The sequence below is a fragment of the Mus caroli genome, unplaced genomic scaffold (genome assembly GCF_978045245.1).
Source record: "Mus caroli unplaced genomic scaffold, Mus_caroli_1 scaffold_1, whole genome shotgun sequence".
NCBI lineage: Eukaryota > Metazoa > Chordata > Mammalia > Rodentia > Muridae > Mus > Mus caroli.
This window is the reverse complement of record NW_028227256.1, coordinates 132,909,667-132,924,883: the sequence shown is the minus strand read 5'-3', so window position 1 is coordinate 132,924,883 and position 15,217 is coordinate 132,909,667. Positions and strand designations below refer to the sequence as shown.

Here is a 15,217-nt window from a genome sequence, read left to right as displayed (position 1 = left end):
ACACACATGTATACACATGCACACACACACACACACATGTGAATGATTTCATTCATTCATTCAGTGGGGGTGGCAGGGAGGGAGAAAGAGAGATGGTGAGAGAGAGAGAGGAGAGAGGTTGCAGTGTCCCTTTGTGGGTCTTCAGTGGCAGTTGTTCTAGTGAAGTGTGTGTATATGTGTGAGAGAGCTCTCTCAACCTTATCCCTTCCTTCCTTCCTTCATCCTTCATTTCCTTACACATGTTTTTGTTTATTAGGGCTTGACAGAAATGACACCATTATGACTGACAACTTTCACCTTTCCTTCTTTTGGTGAAGATTGTCTCGGAAAGAATCACTGATCAATAATTTTGATTGAACCTTGGTGCTGAGCTGTTCTATTATATGGCTCACATTCAGGGGAAGTGATTTTTGAGTAGACACCAGCAGCAAAACTCCCTCCGATCATGTTCAGGAAGCAGGAGGGTTCAGGAGCAGTAGTTTACAGATTGGGTCTGCCCGGTGTTCACTGTTCCGTCCAGTGGTTTTCCTTTCCCATTGACATCCACTATCACCTGCAGGGCTGGGCCAGCATGGCTTTTAGTGGTTTTACTTCTGCAGAGTTTTGAGAGGGAATAGGGATGCAAACGTTTAAAAGGAACTTATGTGTACTGGCTAGTTTTGTGTCAACTTGACACAGGCTGGAGTTATCACAGAGAAAGGAGCTTCAGTTGAGAAAATGCCTCCATGAGATCCAACTGTAAGGCATTTTCTCAATTAGTGATCAAGGGGGAAAGGCCCCTTGTGGGTGGGACCATCTCTGGGCTGGTAGTCTTGGATTCTATAAGAGAGCAGGCTGGGCAAGCCAGTAAAGAACATCCCTCCATGGCCTGTGCATCAGCTCCTGCTCCCTGACCTATCTGAGTTCCAGTCCTGACTTCCTTTGGTGATGAACAGCAGCATGGAAGTGTAAGCCGAATAAACCCTTTCCTCCCCAACTTGCTTCTTGGTCATGATGTTTGTGCAGGAATAGAAATCCTGACTAAGACAAATTGGTACCAGCAGAGTGGGGTATTCCTGTGACAACCTGACCATGTTTTGGGGAGGACTGTGGAAGGACTTTGGAACTTTGGGCTTGAAGATCCATTCGTTGTTAAGAGCTCTGTCAGATGTTGTGTAGGAGCTTGGAAGATAATGCTGAGAACAGTGCAAAAGATGGAGGCCTGGTTTGTGAAATTTCAGAGGGAAAATTAAAGACTCTCTTCAGGGCCATTGCTGTTTTTATTGTGAAGTTTTTGTAGTTCTGGTTAGTTGGGGCTGAAGAATCAGCTGTGATTAACAAGATACCAGAACTACTAAAGCAAAAACTTTGCATTACTGGGACTATTGATGCTGGTTAGCTGGTGCTAAGAAATTAGCGGTGATTAAGAAGAGACCAGCATCGTTGAGGTGACATCTTCTGGGAAGTGTTTTCTGAAAGCACAAAGAGGCTGTGTTCCAGAGATAGGCAAGGTTGTACTCCTTCTGCAGTGGAACTTGGTAATGTGTAAGGGTCACCCAGGTGGTACTGGTTTTGAAGGCATGAAGGGGTCACACAGCAGCTCAGGCTCGGCACTGTGAGAGGCCATGGAAGGCCATTGGTGAAGGTGCAGCCTCAGTTGCAATTGACGGCCCAGGACTGAAGGGGTCATGCAGTGTTTTGGAGATGCCAGTACCATGAGATGACCACCAAGAGCAGCAGCAGTGGAGTACAGGCATCTGGAGCCTAGAGGATGACATGTGTGCTACAAAGGGCATGGCTGGAGAAGTGACCCAAGCCCTTGGAGGAGCCCAGAAGATCGTGAGTTGGATCCCAGACATTGGACGGTTGGAGATTGATTTTTGCTTTTGATTGTGACTGTGCCCTGATATTTTCCCTCTTGAAGGAAGAAAATATTTTAGTGGAGCCCACAGTTAAGAGACTTTTAATTGAAAAAAGACTTTGGATTTTAAAAGAGATGGATATTTTAAAGAGATTGAAATTTTAAGAATATGTAAAGACTGTGGGACGTTTAAAGTTATTTAGACCTTGGGGATGAATAAGAATGTAAGAGTTGAGGCTTACTAGTGATGTGTTTGTGTGTCAAGTTGACAAGGGGTCAATTGTACTGGCTAGTTTTGTGTCAACTTGACACAGCTGGAGTTATCACAGAGAAAGGAGCTTCAGTTGAGGAAATGCCTCCATGAGATCCAACTGTAAGGCGTTTTCTCAATTAGTGATCAAGGTGGGAGGGCCCCTTGTGGGTGGGACCATCTCTGGGCTGGTAGTCTTGGATTCTATAAGAGAGCAGGCTGGGCAAGCCAGTAAAGAACATCCCTCCATGGCCTGTGCATCAGCTCCTGCTCCCTGACCTATCTGAGTTCCAGTCCTGACTTCCTTTGGTGATGAACAGCAGCATGGAAGTGTAAGCCGAATAAACCCTTTCCTCCCCAACTTGCTTCTTGGTCATGATGTTTGTGCAGGAATAGAAATCCTGACTAAGACATTATGTTAACAAAAAGAAAGACTAGTAAGAGCATGTCTTAGTCAGGGTCTCTATTCCTGCACAAACATCATGACCAAGAAGCAAAGTTGGGGAGGAAAGGGTTTATTCAGTTTACATTTCCACATTGCTGTTCATCACTAAAGGAAGTCAGGACTGGAACTCAAGCAGGTCAGGAAGCAGGAGCTGATGCAGAGCCCATGGAGGGATGTTCTTTCTTGGCTTGCTTCCCCTGGCTTGCTCAGCCTGCTCTCTTATAGAACCAAGACTACCAGCCCAGAGATGGTCCCACCCACAAGGGGCCCTCCCACCTTGATCACTAATTGAGAAAACGCCTTACAGTTGGATCTCATGGAGGCATTTCCTCAACTGAAGGTCCTTTCTCTGTGATAACTCCAGCTGTGTCAAGTTGACACAAAACTAGCCGGTACAGAGCATAACAAAGCAACTTTCTTACTAGCTTTGGGTCATGAGTCTCGGTGTGTATGGGCAACTAGGTGAGCCCGGTTGCATCTGTTTAGCCCACTTCCTTACTGAAGTTTATTCAGATGCAGTATGTAGTATTGGGACACAGATATTTTCTATTTAGCCACTATGTAGTCTGGATCAGCTTGTCTTCTAGTACCCATGCCTATATGGAACCAGAGTTAAAGTAGAGGGTGAGAGGTCACCTCTACAGAGTGAACAAACTGTTCCATTAAGATTGTTACTAAAGTTGCGTAGTGGACTAAAGGATGCCTTGGGCTGAGTTGGATAGTTGCTCACTCTAGCTATTGGTTGCGAAGCAAGTGTTGGTGAGTACTTTGTATAGTTCTTCCTGAATTCGATTGTGAAAATACATTCAGCAGGGAAGATAGTGGATAACAAAAGGAGTAGTTTGAATAAATTCTGATTAAAGCCTAGTAATTGACAAGACTAGTCAGTTATTTTCATAGTATACACCCACTTGTGATTGACAGCCCCATGCCTTCAAACTTTAGGAATTGTCAGGTAATCTTTCACACATTCACACTAATGAAAGGTCTGCAGTGTGCCTTGAGAGCATGCTACCTCATACGTCTCTGTAGATAAGATGGGTGGTCACCTGTAAACATCTAAGTTACTTCTAGGTCAGAAAGGCCTAATTCACACCTAGAAGTGTACGCGTCACACATTGGAGTTATGCTATTAAATTAAAAGGGAAAATTGTTAAGAGGACGACACAAAGGAATTGGGGGAGGTGAGGCTGCATCAGGGAGGAGGTGGGGAGAAATAGGATCAAAATACATTGTATGAGGTTCTGAGCGTTAATACAAATGTGTGCTTTAAAGAAGTCATTTCAGAGCTCTAACCCTGAGGAAGTTAGTGAAAATTGTCTAGCAGTTTTAAAGCACTTTCATCAAAGCAGCTTTATAGATTTTTGGGAAAAACAGTTGTGAATGGTTTGGGCATTGAATGACCCCAAGAGGTCTGTGTGTTAAAAGTGATCCCTAAGGTGACAGTGTTGAGAGGAGTTTTCAGGTCATTGGGAGGGAACAGTAAAACTCCAGTAACCTCCTCGACTCTCCTGCCATGAGGGTGAGGGTGTTCTGTCACAGCTCCTGCCATGACTTGCTGCCAGTGCCATAGGCCAGTGGCAGACCAAAGCCTTCAGAACTGTGAGCCAAAGAAAACCCTTTCTTCTCGTACAGCAACTGTCTTGGGTGCTCATTAAAGTAATAAATTGTCAGGGCAGTCAGCCATGTAATCAGAGGAATAATGAAAAGACTTTGGTGGTGACCCGAGCCTGCAATCCTGGCATTCTGGAGGCATCCTCAGTACTTGGCCAGCCTTGGATACTTAACAGGACCTGTCTCACAAAATGAAACACAAATAGACTTGAAAAACAAATAAATTCAAGAAAAACATTTAAGTTCTTCAAGATTGAAAGTTAAAGCCTAGTAAAAAGATATCACAAATCATAAGAACTTACTTCAGCAAATCATAAATGCTTGTTTTCCTAGGCTCATTGCCAAAGGTAAAGGCAGTCCTCTTCAGAGTGATAGCTTCTCTATGGGGAACCATGTGGCCATGTAAACAACCTGGGTTTCCTACCGGATAGAGAGGCACTTGGGTTTAATTAAACACTGGACTGTATGTCCAAGGTTATGAACACATAACATACTATAGAAGTATAGTATTTTATTTGTAGCTCCCAAGCTTGTCTTCTTTGCAGAGTTTAAGAAGCCAGGCATACTTGGCAAATGCACTCCTAAGTATATTTTTCCACTGACGTTTCAGTGTTTTAGCTTATTTAGAAATGATTCAAATATCTTATGAATCACCTACATAACATACAATGAAAACAGCTTAATGTTCAAAGGATACGTTTATTTGAGAGTGACCGCTCATATAGTTAGGCATGAGATCCTCTCTGCTCACACAGTCTGCTGGCATCCATCTGTCCATCTATCCTGTCAGAGGAAACTAGTGTCATCTCACATAAGGAACACGTGTTTATCCTAAGCAAGGTCTGAGTGACTAAGGCCTAAGAACATAGACTCGGGTTGCCATAACTAACATGTTCTATTGTGGAAACAGTTTCATGAAATTTATTGCTATAAAACAAAAGAGAAGTCATAAATCGCAGCATTTACCATGTATAGTAGGTAGACAGGTAATAGCAAAATGGGGGCAAGTTTTAGTTATTATCTAAACACATTGTTAGCTTGTGAGTTAGTTTCATGTATAACTAACTACAAGGTTGTTTTCTCCAACAAAGAGAAAGGAAGCGGGTTGGTTAGAAAAGGAACTAATGACAGTCCAAAATAATTTGGCTCCAGATCTGTAACATTATAACTTCTCACAATTACAGATTTGTCAGTCGTCCTTGTGGAATTTTCTACAGGAGTGTGTGGCTTTTTCCCCCTGAGAGTTTGCAGTTCATTTTTATTCTGACACCTTCTGTAACCTCTAACACTTTTCTTTTAAAATTAGCTTAGATTAATTGTACAAAGCAGTGGGTTTTCATTATGACATTCTCTACTCTTACATACATATAATGTACTTAGATCAGCTTCCCCAAGCCATCCCCTCACCCCACCCTCCCCTGTCTACATCCTAATGGTTCCCTTTTTACTTTTTATGTTTCCAGTTTTCTTGCAAATGACAATTCATTCTTTATGCCTGAATAAAATATATGTGTGTGTGTGTGTGTGTGTACATTTTTCTTGATCCATTGGTTCTCCCCAGGCCAGTTGTGTAATGTGACTGTTGTGAGTAGGTATGACAGCACCTCCAGAGGAAAGTGACTCTTGACTCTCTTTGGTGTACCCCAAAGTGGTGTGGGGTTTAGTTTTCATTTGTTGAGGAACCTCCTGTGGCGGTTTGAGTGAGAATGGTGCCTGTAGGCTTATGCTTGAATGCTTGGTCCACATTTAGTGGAACTCTATGGGGAAACTTTGGAGGTGTGACGTTGTTGAAGGAGGTGTCACTGAGGGTGGGCTAATGCTTTCTGCTATGAGTTGCCTTGGTAATAGTGTCTCTTCACAGCAATAGAATAGTAACTGAGATATCTCCAAACTGAATTTTTATAGTACCTAGAACTAGTTCACATTCTTACCACTGTGCTATGAGTTCCCTCCTTCCACACACCCCTCCATGGCCTTGCTACACTTGATTTTTGATGTTATGTATCCTGCCTGGGATGAAATGAACTATAGCTGTACCTTGATTTTCATTTTCCTAATGACTAAAGATGTTGGACACATTTTCATGTGTGTATGTGCTATTCATACTTATTAGTTTTAAAAGTGTCTGATTCATTAGCCCATTTGTTGAGTGAATTATTTGCTCCTTTGATGTGTGACTTTTTTGAGATGCTTATTATATTCTGGCTATTAATTGTCTGTCAGGCGAGTGTCTAGCAAAGACCTCCTGCTCTGTGTGCTCTCCTCTCTTCACTCTGGCAGTTTATGTCTTTGCTCTACGGAAGTACAGAAGCTTTTTAATTCGACGCATTCATGTCTTTGAACTCCTGCTTTTATTTCCAGAGCTTTTGGAGTCATTCTGAAAGGTGTCTCTCAGGTTTAGATGTTGAAGTGTCTCCCCTAGTTTCAGGTCAGCACTGGGGCTTGGTCTTTTCAGCTACTCTAGTTTCCTCTCCCACATGTGCACATCTGCTCTACCAGCAGCACTGTTTACAAGGCTGGCTTGTCCCTCACCTTTCGGCCTCATTACTAGGAATCAGGTGGCTGCACAGGTGCAGGTCTGCTTCTAGGCTTTCTGAGCTGTTCTGCCGGCCGATGCCTGGTTTGTGTTACTGCTGAGCCTCTGTAGTGCCATTTGAAGTCAGGTAGTGAGTACCTGCAGCGTTCCTCTTCGTTGCTCATGGTTGCATTGATTATTCTGGGTCTTTTGTATTTTGCTGTGAGATGTAGAATTTTCTCTTCTTGTGGAGAGTGCTGTGAAGGTTTTGAAGAGGATTGCATTGCATATGAAGATAGCTTTTGCTAATAAGCTAGTCACAGTGTTAATTCTGCCAGCCTCTGAGCACATGGTCTTCTGCCTTCTAGTGTCTTCCACACGTATTTAATATCTTGGTTGTGGGAGTTGTTTTGTGAGGTTATTGTTTCCCCTCACTTCTGTTTCACTGACTTCGTTATTGCCGATGGAGTTTATTCAGAGCTGAGAATCCTCAGGTGGACTCTCTGAAGTCTTAACTATAGGATCAGGCACCATTCCTACAGGGATGTTTGATCTCTTCCTCTCCTGGTTCCATCCCTCTTATTTGTTTTTTGACTGACAACACTGCTTTGGCTAAGCTTTCAGTACCTGCTGCAGAAGATTTGGAGTGGATGTTCTTTGCTCAATCCTTATTTCAGGGAATAATAAGCTTTCAGGTTTTCCTCATTGGTTCTGATCTGGCTGTCACTCTGTCCTCCGTACCTGTATTATGTGGAAGTGTGACCCTTCTAGCTTAGCTTTATTGTTGTCATTAAAGGGATGTTGAATTTTGTTAAAAGACTTCCTTTTGCATCTATTGAGATGATTATGCGGTTTCTGCTCCTGTCTGTCTGTGTGCTGTTTATTGGCTGCACATATTGAACCATTGTATTTCTCATTTTTAAAAAATCAGCTGGTCATGGCATAATGTCTTTTAAAAATATGTCCTAACAATGTCTTAGTTAGGGTTTCATTACTGTGAAGAGACACCATGACCATGGAAACCCATATAAAGGAAAACATTTAATTGGGGCTGCCTGACAGTTCTGAGAGTCCATTATTGTTATGGTGAAAAGCATGGTGGTGCACAGGCAGACATGGTGCTGGAGAGGGAGCTGAGAGTTCTACATCTGGGTTGGCAGACAGCAGGAAGAGAGTGTCTCTGAGCCTGGCTTGAGCATCTGAAGCCTCAAAGCCCTACCCCAGTGACACATTTCTAACAAGATCACACCTCCTGATAGTGCCATTCCTGTAGTGGGGGCCGTTTTCATTCAGATCTCCACAAGCACTATTCTTGATATGCACTACATTACTTGTTTTTCAGTTCTGGGATTGACTCCAGGGCCTCGGTCATACTAAGCAAGTGTACGCTGAACGACATCCCTGGGCTTTTTGAGACAGGGCTCTGTGTAGCTCAGTCTAGCTTTGAACCTGCACTGCTCTTCATCTGTGCTCTGGGATGTGCGGTGCATCTCACCTTGCTCAGCAAGTCCTTTAGTCTTTGATGTACAAACTATGCTACACTGCTCCCACTACCTGATTTGGCAGCTTAGGGCATTGGAGCACAATAGCACTAGGGATTTGTTGGAGCTCATTTAATTAACCTAGGATTTAAGACCAGAAATTTTATCATCTTTTGATGACGTTGGTCATATTTAGAAAAGATGCTTTTTAAACTTATTGCCTTTTAAACTACATGCTGTATTAATTTGACTGCTGGTACACAGTTTCTTTATATGTCTATCTAGAATAGCCACATTAAACATTTTTCATTTACCATTTAAGGTTAAGTATGAACCATGATAGCAAACCTTTAATATATGTGAAGTATTAATTACAAATTGGGATTAACTCTTTAAAAGAAAGTCTGTATGTGCCATTTCAGTAGAATGACTCAAGTACTTCCTGTTTATAATCGAAGTCTTAGTTCCCTCCTCTGCCCCTTTAAAGGGCTTGGGCTTAGTAGGTATAGGCACTGTATGGGATTGAGATCAGTGTTGATGTTAGGAATTTCTCTCTTAGTTATGTAGCCTTGACACTTTGTTTGTGACCTTCTTACAACACTTAGGAACTCTTCATGTCTGAGTTTTCAAGGATTTGTGTTATGCGTGTGTGTGGCACAAATAAGTATGTGGGTGCTTGTACTCATGAGTGCAAGTCTGGAAACCAGAGGACACACTCTGCCTTATTCCCTAGATACAGGGTCTTTTACTGAACTGGAAGCAAGCTAGCTGTTCCAGACAGGACCCGCCTGTCTCCATTCTCCCAGTGCTGGGGTTTTGGGTGTGTGGTCATGTCTAGCTTCTTATGTGGGTGATGTGGATTCAAATTCAGATCCTTGTGCACACACACCAACAGCTCTTACTCACTGGACTGTCTCTCCAGCCCCAAAGCTCTTCATTTCTCACACATAATGTGTAACTTATTTTTGCCTAGACTCTTACTAGTTGAAGGTAATAAAAATCCACTCCTTGTAATGCAGATACAGAGCCTGCTGTTGGCCTTTGGGTGATACTTCAGCTTTCACCAAAATCAAGGACCGTGGAGCCCAGCATCCTTTTCCCTTTTAGTAAGCTGCACGTGGAGCTTGCCTGAGTTTGTTGGGTTTTGGGTTTTGGTTTTTTGGTTTTTGGTTTTTTGGTTTTTCGAGACAGCCCTTGCTCTCCTGGAACTCACTCTGTAGACCAGGCTGGCCTCAAACTCAGAAATCCGCCTGCCTCTGCCTCTGCCTCCCAAGTGCTGGGATTAAAGGCGTGCACCACCACTGCCTGGCGCCTGAGTTTGTTTTTGTTTTTCATAACCAGTATTTTTTGCTCTTACTCCTAAATACCGAATTTCACTCTGCCACCTAGTGTCCTCAGGAGGGAACTTTGCTTCTACTGTAGTACTGGGAGTATAGGTTGGCATTAAGTCTGCAAGAATGGTGTGTGGTTGTCTTCTGCCTGCTTTGCCTGCCTGCTGTGTAACTGCAGATCCATTACATAGGGTTTTTTCCCCCTGTAAAATACTTACAGTAGTGCTTAACTCAAAGGCTGTTATATTAAATGAGTTTACTAAAACTCCTGAAAGCAGTAAACAGTACGAGCTGAACAGAGCACGGTTTGGAACAGCGCTAACTGTTGATATCAATCTGACTAATGTGTTTAGATAACAAACTAAGTGTCCTTTACTTGAGACCATAAAAGCTCTACCTTTGGCCTTGAGGGTTTTTTTTAATGTGATCTTTTCTTTGTCATATACATATATATGTGTATGTATATATACACACACATATATATGTATATATATATACTTTGTGTTACATTATTCATAACTTACCCCATCTCATAAAGTGAAAGTATGAAAAATGCTGTTTCTTCTTAGTTTCTTCTATCAGGGAATTGGACTGTTTTAAAACTACTTAAGTAATTATACTTTGTGTTTAGTATCCCAACTCTTGGCATAAACTGTAGATTTAATGTGTGTTTTTGCATGCTGTATAAGGTACTTTTATTCATTGGTTTTTATTTCCCATTTCATATATATGACGTATTAATATAGAGAACATTATTGCATGTTTTATTTTTTACTAATTTTATTATATACGTTTCATATACTGTAAAGTAGCCAAATCTAACCACAATTACTCATTGTGGGACATTTATATTTCACTTTTGATATAAAATACTAAAGTGATTTCTTTTTGGAGTTAACAACGTCGTACCCAGTATATGATGAACTCTTTACAAATAAATGAAAAAGATAATGTCCCAAAGGAAGAAACACGCAAAAGATATAATGGGCGTTCTTGAAGACGAAATGCAGATAGTTGCTAACCACATAAAAGCATGCCCAGCAACAATCAGATAATTATAGAGTCAGACAAGTGGGAGAGTTTCTTAGCGTTTCATGTAGATGGAGAAAGTAAATATTAAAAATGTAGAAATATGATGATAACATTCTTAGTGGGATGTAAGACTGGTGTAACTTACCTACCAGAACTTAAATGGATTGGACCCAGTAGCCCCACTGGAAGTAATTATCCCATAGAGGACAGTGCTGCAGCACTGTTTGTAAAGCCAAAGATAAGAGACATTGTGAACATTATACTCAGCTAGTATATATTAACCTTAATTTTTTAAGAATACAAACCAAACCGAAGGCACCACTGGGAAGCAGAAGAGTCCTCATTTATATGCTTTTGTAGTATTTGTAGTTTTAAAAACCATCATATAACAGATTCATATATTTAAAAAAAGAAGGATAAAAAGGCCTATGGAATTACTGGAAGTCCTGTGCCATAGGGAGTTAGATGAGAAAGAATTTGGAAGCAAGAGAATCAGTTACACGTTTTTTGTTGTTGCTTATTCAGAAGTGGAACTTTGTAGTCTGAATTGAAGGTGTACCTTTTAAAGTTCGAACTTTAAAATTATACTACATGGGTTTGAAAATGAGGTTTTTCAGAGATGATGCTGGGGTTTGTAAACTTCATTGCAGGTGATACACAAGTGATTGATTATAATGTTAAAAAGAGAAAAGAGGAGAAGAGGCTTTGAATAGATACTGAGCATCTTAGCATAGATCTTCAGTGAGTAATCAAATGAGTCTGGTCCTGTTGGTTATCTCAGCATGCTTTGTGCTATCTTAACACCTGTCTGTAGTCTGGCTTTACTGTTGTTTTTAAGAAAATGCTAATATGTTACAATGAAGCAATTTTCTAAGTGTAATCTTGAAATTGTTTGTGTTTTTCTATTTTCAGAGTGCACATTTGGCTATGATTGATACTCTAATGATGGCTTACACTGTAGAGATGATCAGCATAGAAAAAGTAATTGCATGTGCTCAGCAGTATTCAGCTTTTTTTCAAGCCACAGATCTGCCCTATGATATTGAGGATGCTGTCATGTACTGGATAAATAAGGTAGGCTTGTACTTGATTGGATTATGGTTCTAAGAACAGAAAACTGAAATCCTTGCTTGCACATTGTTCTTGCCTGGCTCTTTGTCTTAAATCAAAGTATAAGCTAAAGTTGTACGATTTACTTGAAATAATTTACTTTTAAAAATATAAAAGCTGAACACAGTGGTGGCTCAGATCTGTAACCTCATCACCTGTGAGGCTGAAGTGGGAGAGTCATTGAGTTCAAGGCCAGATTGGGCCGTACGGAGACCTGGTCTTAAATGAAAGTGTTGCAGTGATAAAGCAGTTCTATATACCTAAGAGTATCTGTAGTTTTACTTATTCTTAATAATGGCTACTCAGGGCTAATCAAGCTTGTACCAGATTAGTACAAAACTCAGGGCACTGCACTCACTATAGGCCACAGAGTGAGCAGGAACTACTCTTGGCTGGCATAATTCTCACACATTTTGGATTGGGAGAGTCTTAGATTTGTTTAACCAAATTAGACAAAAATCATATTGATCATGGATTCATTTTCTTGGAGATTTTTATGGTCTGTGCTTTGAACTGGTTACGTTCTTAATTTATTGCTCTCCTTGTCTTTTGAGTACGTAATTCTTCCTGACCTACATCCATGCATTCTGTTTTGAGGTAAGGTCTCACTGTGTGCACCTAACTGACCTGAAGCTTGTAGAGATCCTCTTGCCTCTGTCTCCCAGGTGCTGGGATTACAGGCTTGTGCCACCAGATGCAGGTGGCTCTACTTTCATTCAGTTGTCATTGCAGAGAAAATTAAACTAGATCTGTGGACAGGCACCGAACAAATGTGAACTTACATCTTGAGGTGTCTGGGCTCCCTTTGCTTGCATGAGCTTGTCATGGGCTAAACTGGGCTGGAGAGATAGATGGCTTAGGACGTACAACACTTGCTGCATAAGCATCAATCCACAGTTCAGATCTTCTGAAGCTGCAAAGAACTGGCAGCCTAGCTGTAGTCTCAGTGCTTGGAAGCAGTGACGGGTCCTGTGAGGTCCTGAGTACTGTGGCCGTATCACACCCAGATGGCAGCATTTCACAGCGGTCTTCCCCTCCTCCAGCTCTTGCTTCTATCCCATTTTCTGAGATGTTCCCTGAACCTTTCGGGGCAGGGAGTTAAAGAGATGTCCCATTTAGGGATGAACACACAACAATCACTTATTAACTCCAGTCTCTGCTTCAATGCTGCCCACACAGAAAGGAGCATCTCTGACCAAGGTGGAAAGCAGCATAGACCTGTGAGAATAAACCTAAGTGTTTAAAAGGCAGTTTGACAGGTGACCTGCTGGGCAGGTATGCCCACGGATGCAATAGTGGCATGGCAGTCATGGATGGGATTTGATGGCTACTCATAGGAGGAGGGAATTCATGCCTGGTAATGTAAACTTGGGCCAGAAGCCTGTGGCTGGGGTGGCCGTATGCCTAAGTGGAAGCACTGTTGCTTCAGTAAGTGCTCGTGGCGGAGGAGAAAATTAACTCCAGCAAGGCGTCCACTTAGCACCACAGGGAGCCAGCCCAGGGTGTGCACATGGCCAATGATATTGAACACCTTTAAAAATGTCTATAACCATTTGTACGTCTTCTTCTGAGAACTCTGTAGTTCCATAGCCCTCTCTCTCAAGCCCCTCTGTTAATGTGGACAGCTGTTGGATTTCCTCAAAAGCTTTTTCGGTACCTGTGGAGATGACCATGTAATTCAGTCCTTGAGTCCATTTATGTAATTTATAACATTTATTAATTTACCTATATTGATCCATCTATGTATCTCTGGAATAAAGCCATCTTGATCATAGTTATGATCTTTTTTAATGTTCTTGAGCTGAGTTTGCAAATATTTTGTTGAGAACTTTTGTAACTATATTCATCAGGAGTTTGGTTTGTAATTTTCTTTTCTGTTGTTGCATCTGTTGTCTGTTTTGAATGTCAGAGTAGTATTAGCTTTGTAAAAAGAGTTTAGCCATGTTTCTTCCTTTTCTGTTTTATGGAGTAGTTTGAGAAGTATTAAGTTCGCTTCTTCTCTGAGACTCTGATAAGTATCAACAGTGAATCCATCTGGTCCTGGACTATATATATATATATATATATATATATATATATATATTTTTTTTTTTAAATCTGAGATATTTTTCACTGCTGCTTCAGCCTCACCACTGTTAGCTCTTTTATAATTGTTTATCTCATTCTGATTTGATTTTGGTAGGTCATGTGCACCTAGAAATTCATCCATTTATTTTAGATTTCAGTTTAATGAGAACATGGTTTTAGATAAGACCTAAGGATTTTCTGAATTCCATTGGCATCTGTTACAATGTCTCCCTTTTCATCTCTAGTTTTATTAATTTGTGTCTTCTCTTCCTCGTGGCTAGTCTGGCTGAGTTTGTCTTGTTTGTCCTTCCAAAGGACCAACTCTGCACTTCCTTCATCTTTGCTCTTTTTGTTTGGTGTTTTCATTTCTTTCCTCCTGCCCTGACATTACTGCTATCTGCCCAAATACTGAGTTAGGATGTGGCTTGTCTTTCTTTTTCCAGAGATTTAAGGAATATCATTAAGACATTTATTTGTGATCTCTCTGACTTGGAGACATAAGTCATTCCCACCACCCCCTCACTCCACCCCCCAGGACTGCGGTCACTGCTTTCTGTAGATTTGGGTATGTTTAATTCATTGTCATTTGGTTCTAGGCTTTTTTCCCCCTTGGTTTCTTTTAGGTCTCCTTCCTCAGTCAGTTCTGTTTGGCTTAATCTCTCCATGAGCTCTAGAGGCTGTAGGGCTCATAGCCTTAGTACATTGTGATAAGGTAGAATACAAGGAATTATTTCAGTTTTCAGATATTTGTTGATTTGTTCTGTGTCCTGATGTATGATACATTCTAAAAGAAAATCCCATGGACTGCTGGAAAAATATATATATACTTTGCCATGTATGCATGGAATATTCTGAATATACATCTCAAATCCATTTGATCTGTGGAACATCATTCAGATGTTTTTCTGTTGATTCTTTTTGCCAAGATAACCTGTCTGTTGGTGAAAGTAGGTGCTGAAGTCAACCACTGCTGTGCTGGGTTAATTTGTGACTTTTCACTCATCTACTAATGTTTGCTTTATGAAAATTGCATGTACCTACGTAACTTCCTCTTGTTTCTTTAACCAGTTTGAAGTGACCCCCCCCAAAAAAAAAAAAAAGTTTTGGTTTGAATTCTGTTTTGTCAAAAACAGCAGCACCTGCTTGTTCCTTGGGTCTGTTGGCTTGGAATGTCTTTTTCCATCCTATCACTCCAAAGGCAGTGATCCTCAAAGGGTTGAGACCCCTTTGGTGGGCATGTATCTAATAGGTATTTACATTACTATTCATAGCAGAAGCAAAATTACAGTTATAAGGTAGCAACAACATAATTTTATGGGTGGGGGGGGTCACCACAACGTGAGGAACTGTTTTAAGTGTCGTTAGGAAGGCTGAGAACTGATGTTCTAAAGTAGTGCCTACTTTATCATGAGTAGTGGTCTTGCTTTGCTTTGCTTTGCTTTGGGTTTTTTTTCGACACAGGATTTCTCTGTGTCTCCCTGGCTGTCCTAGAACTCCCTCTGTAAATCAGACTGTTCTTGAGCACACAGATC

The 15,217-nt window shown here is 41.2% G+C and overlaps 1 protein-coding gene across 4 annotated transcripts in view; it reads left to right on the top strand.

The window, feature by feature from the left end:
• The window catches only part of Camsap2 (calmodulin regulated spectrin associated protein family member 2), a 78,915-nt gene that overhangs the window by 30,239 nt on the left and 33,459 nt on the right, over positions 1–15,217 (top strand). For all 4 annotated transcript variants that reach the window (XM_029476035.2, XM_021175974.3, XM_021175928.3 and 1 more), the window contains exon 3: positions 11,421–11,582. In XM_029476035.2, the coding sequence (XP_029331895.1) occupies positions 11,421–11,582 (162 nt within the window). The remainder of the gene's footprint in view (positions 1–11,420; positions 11,583–15,217) is intronic.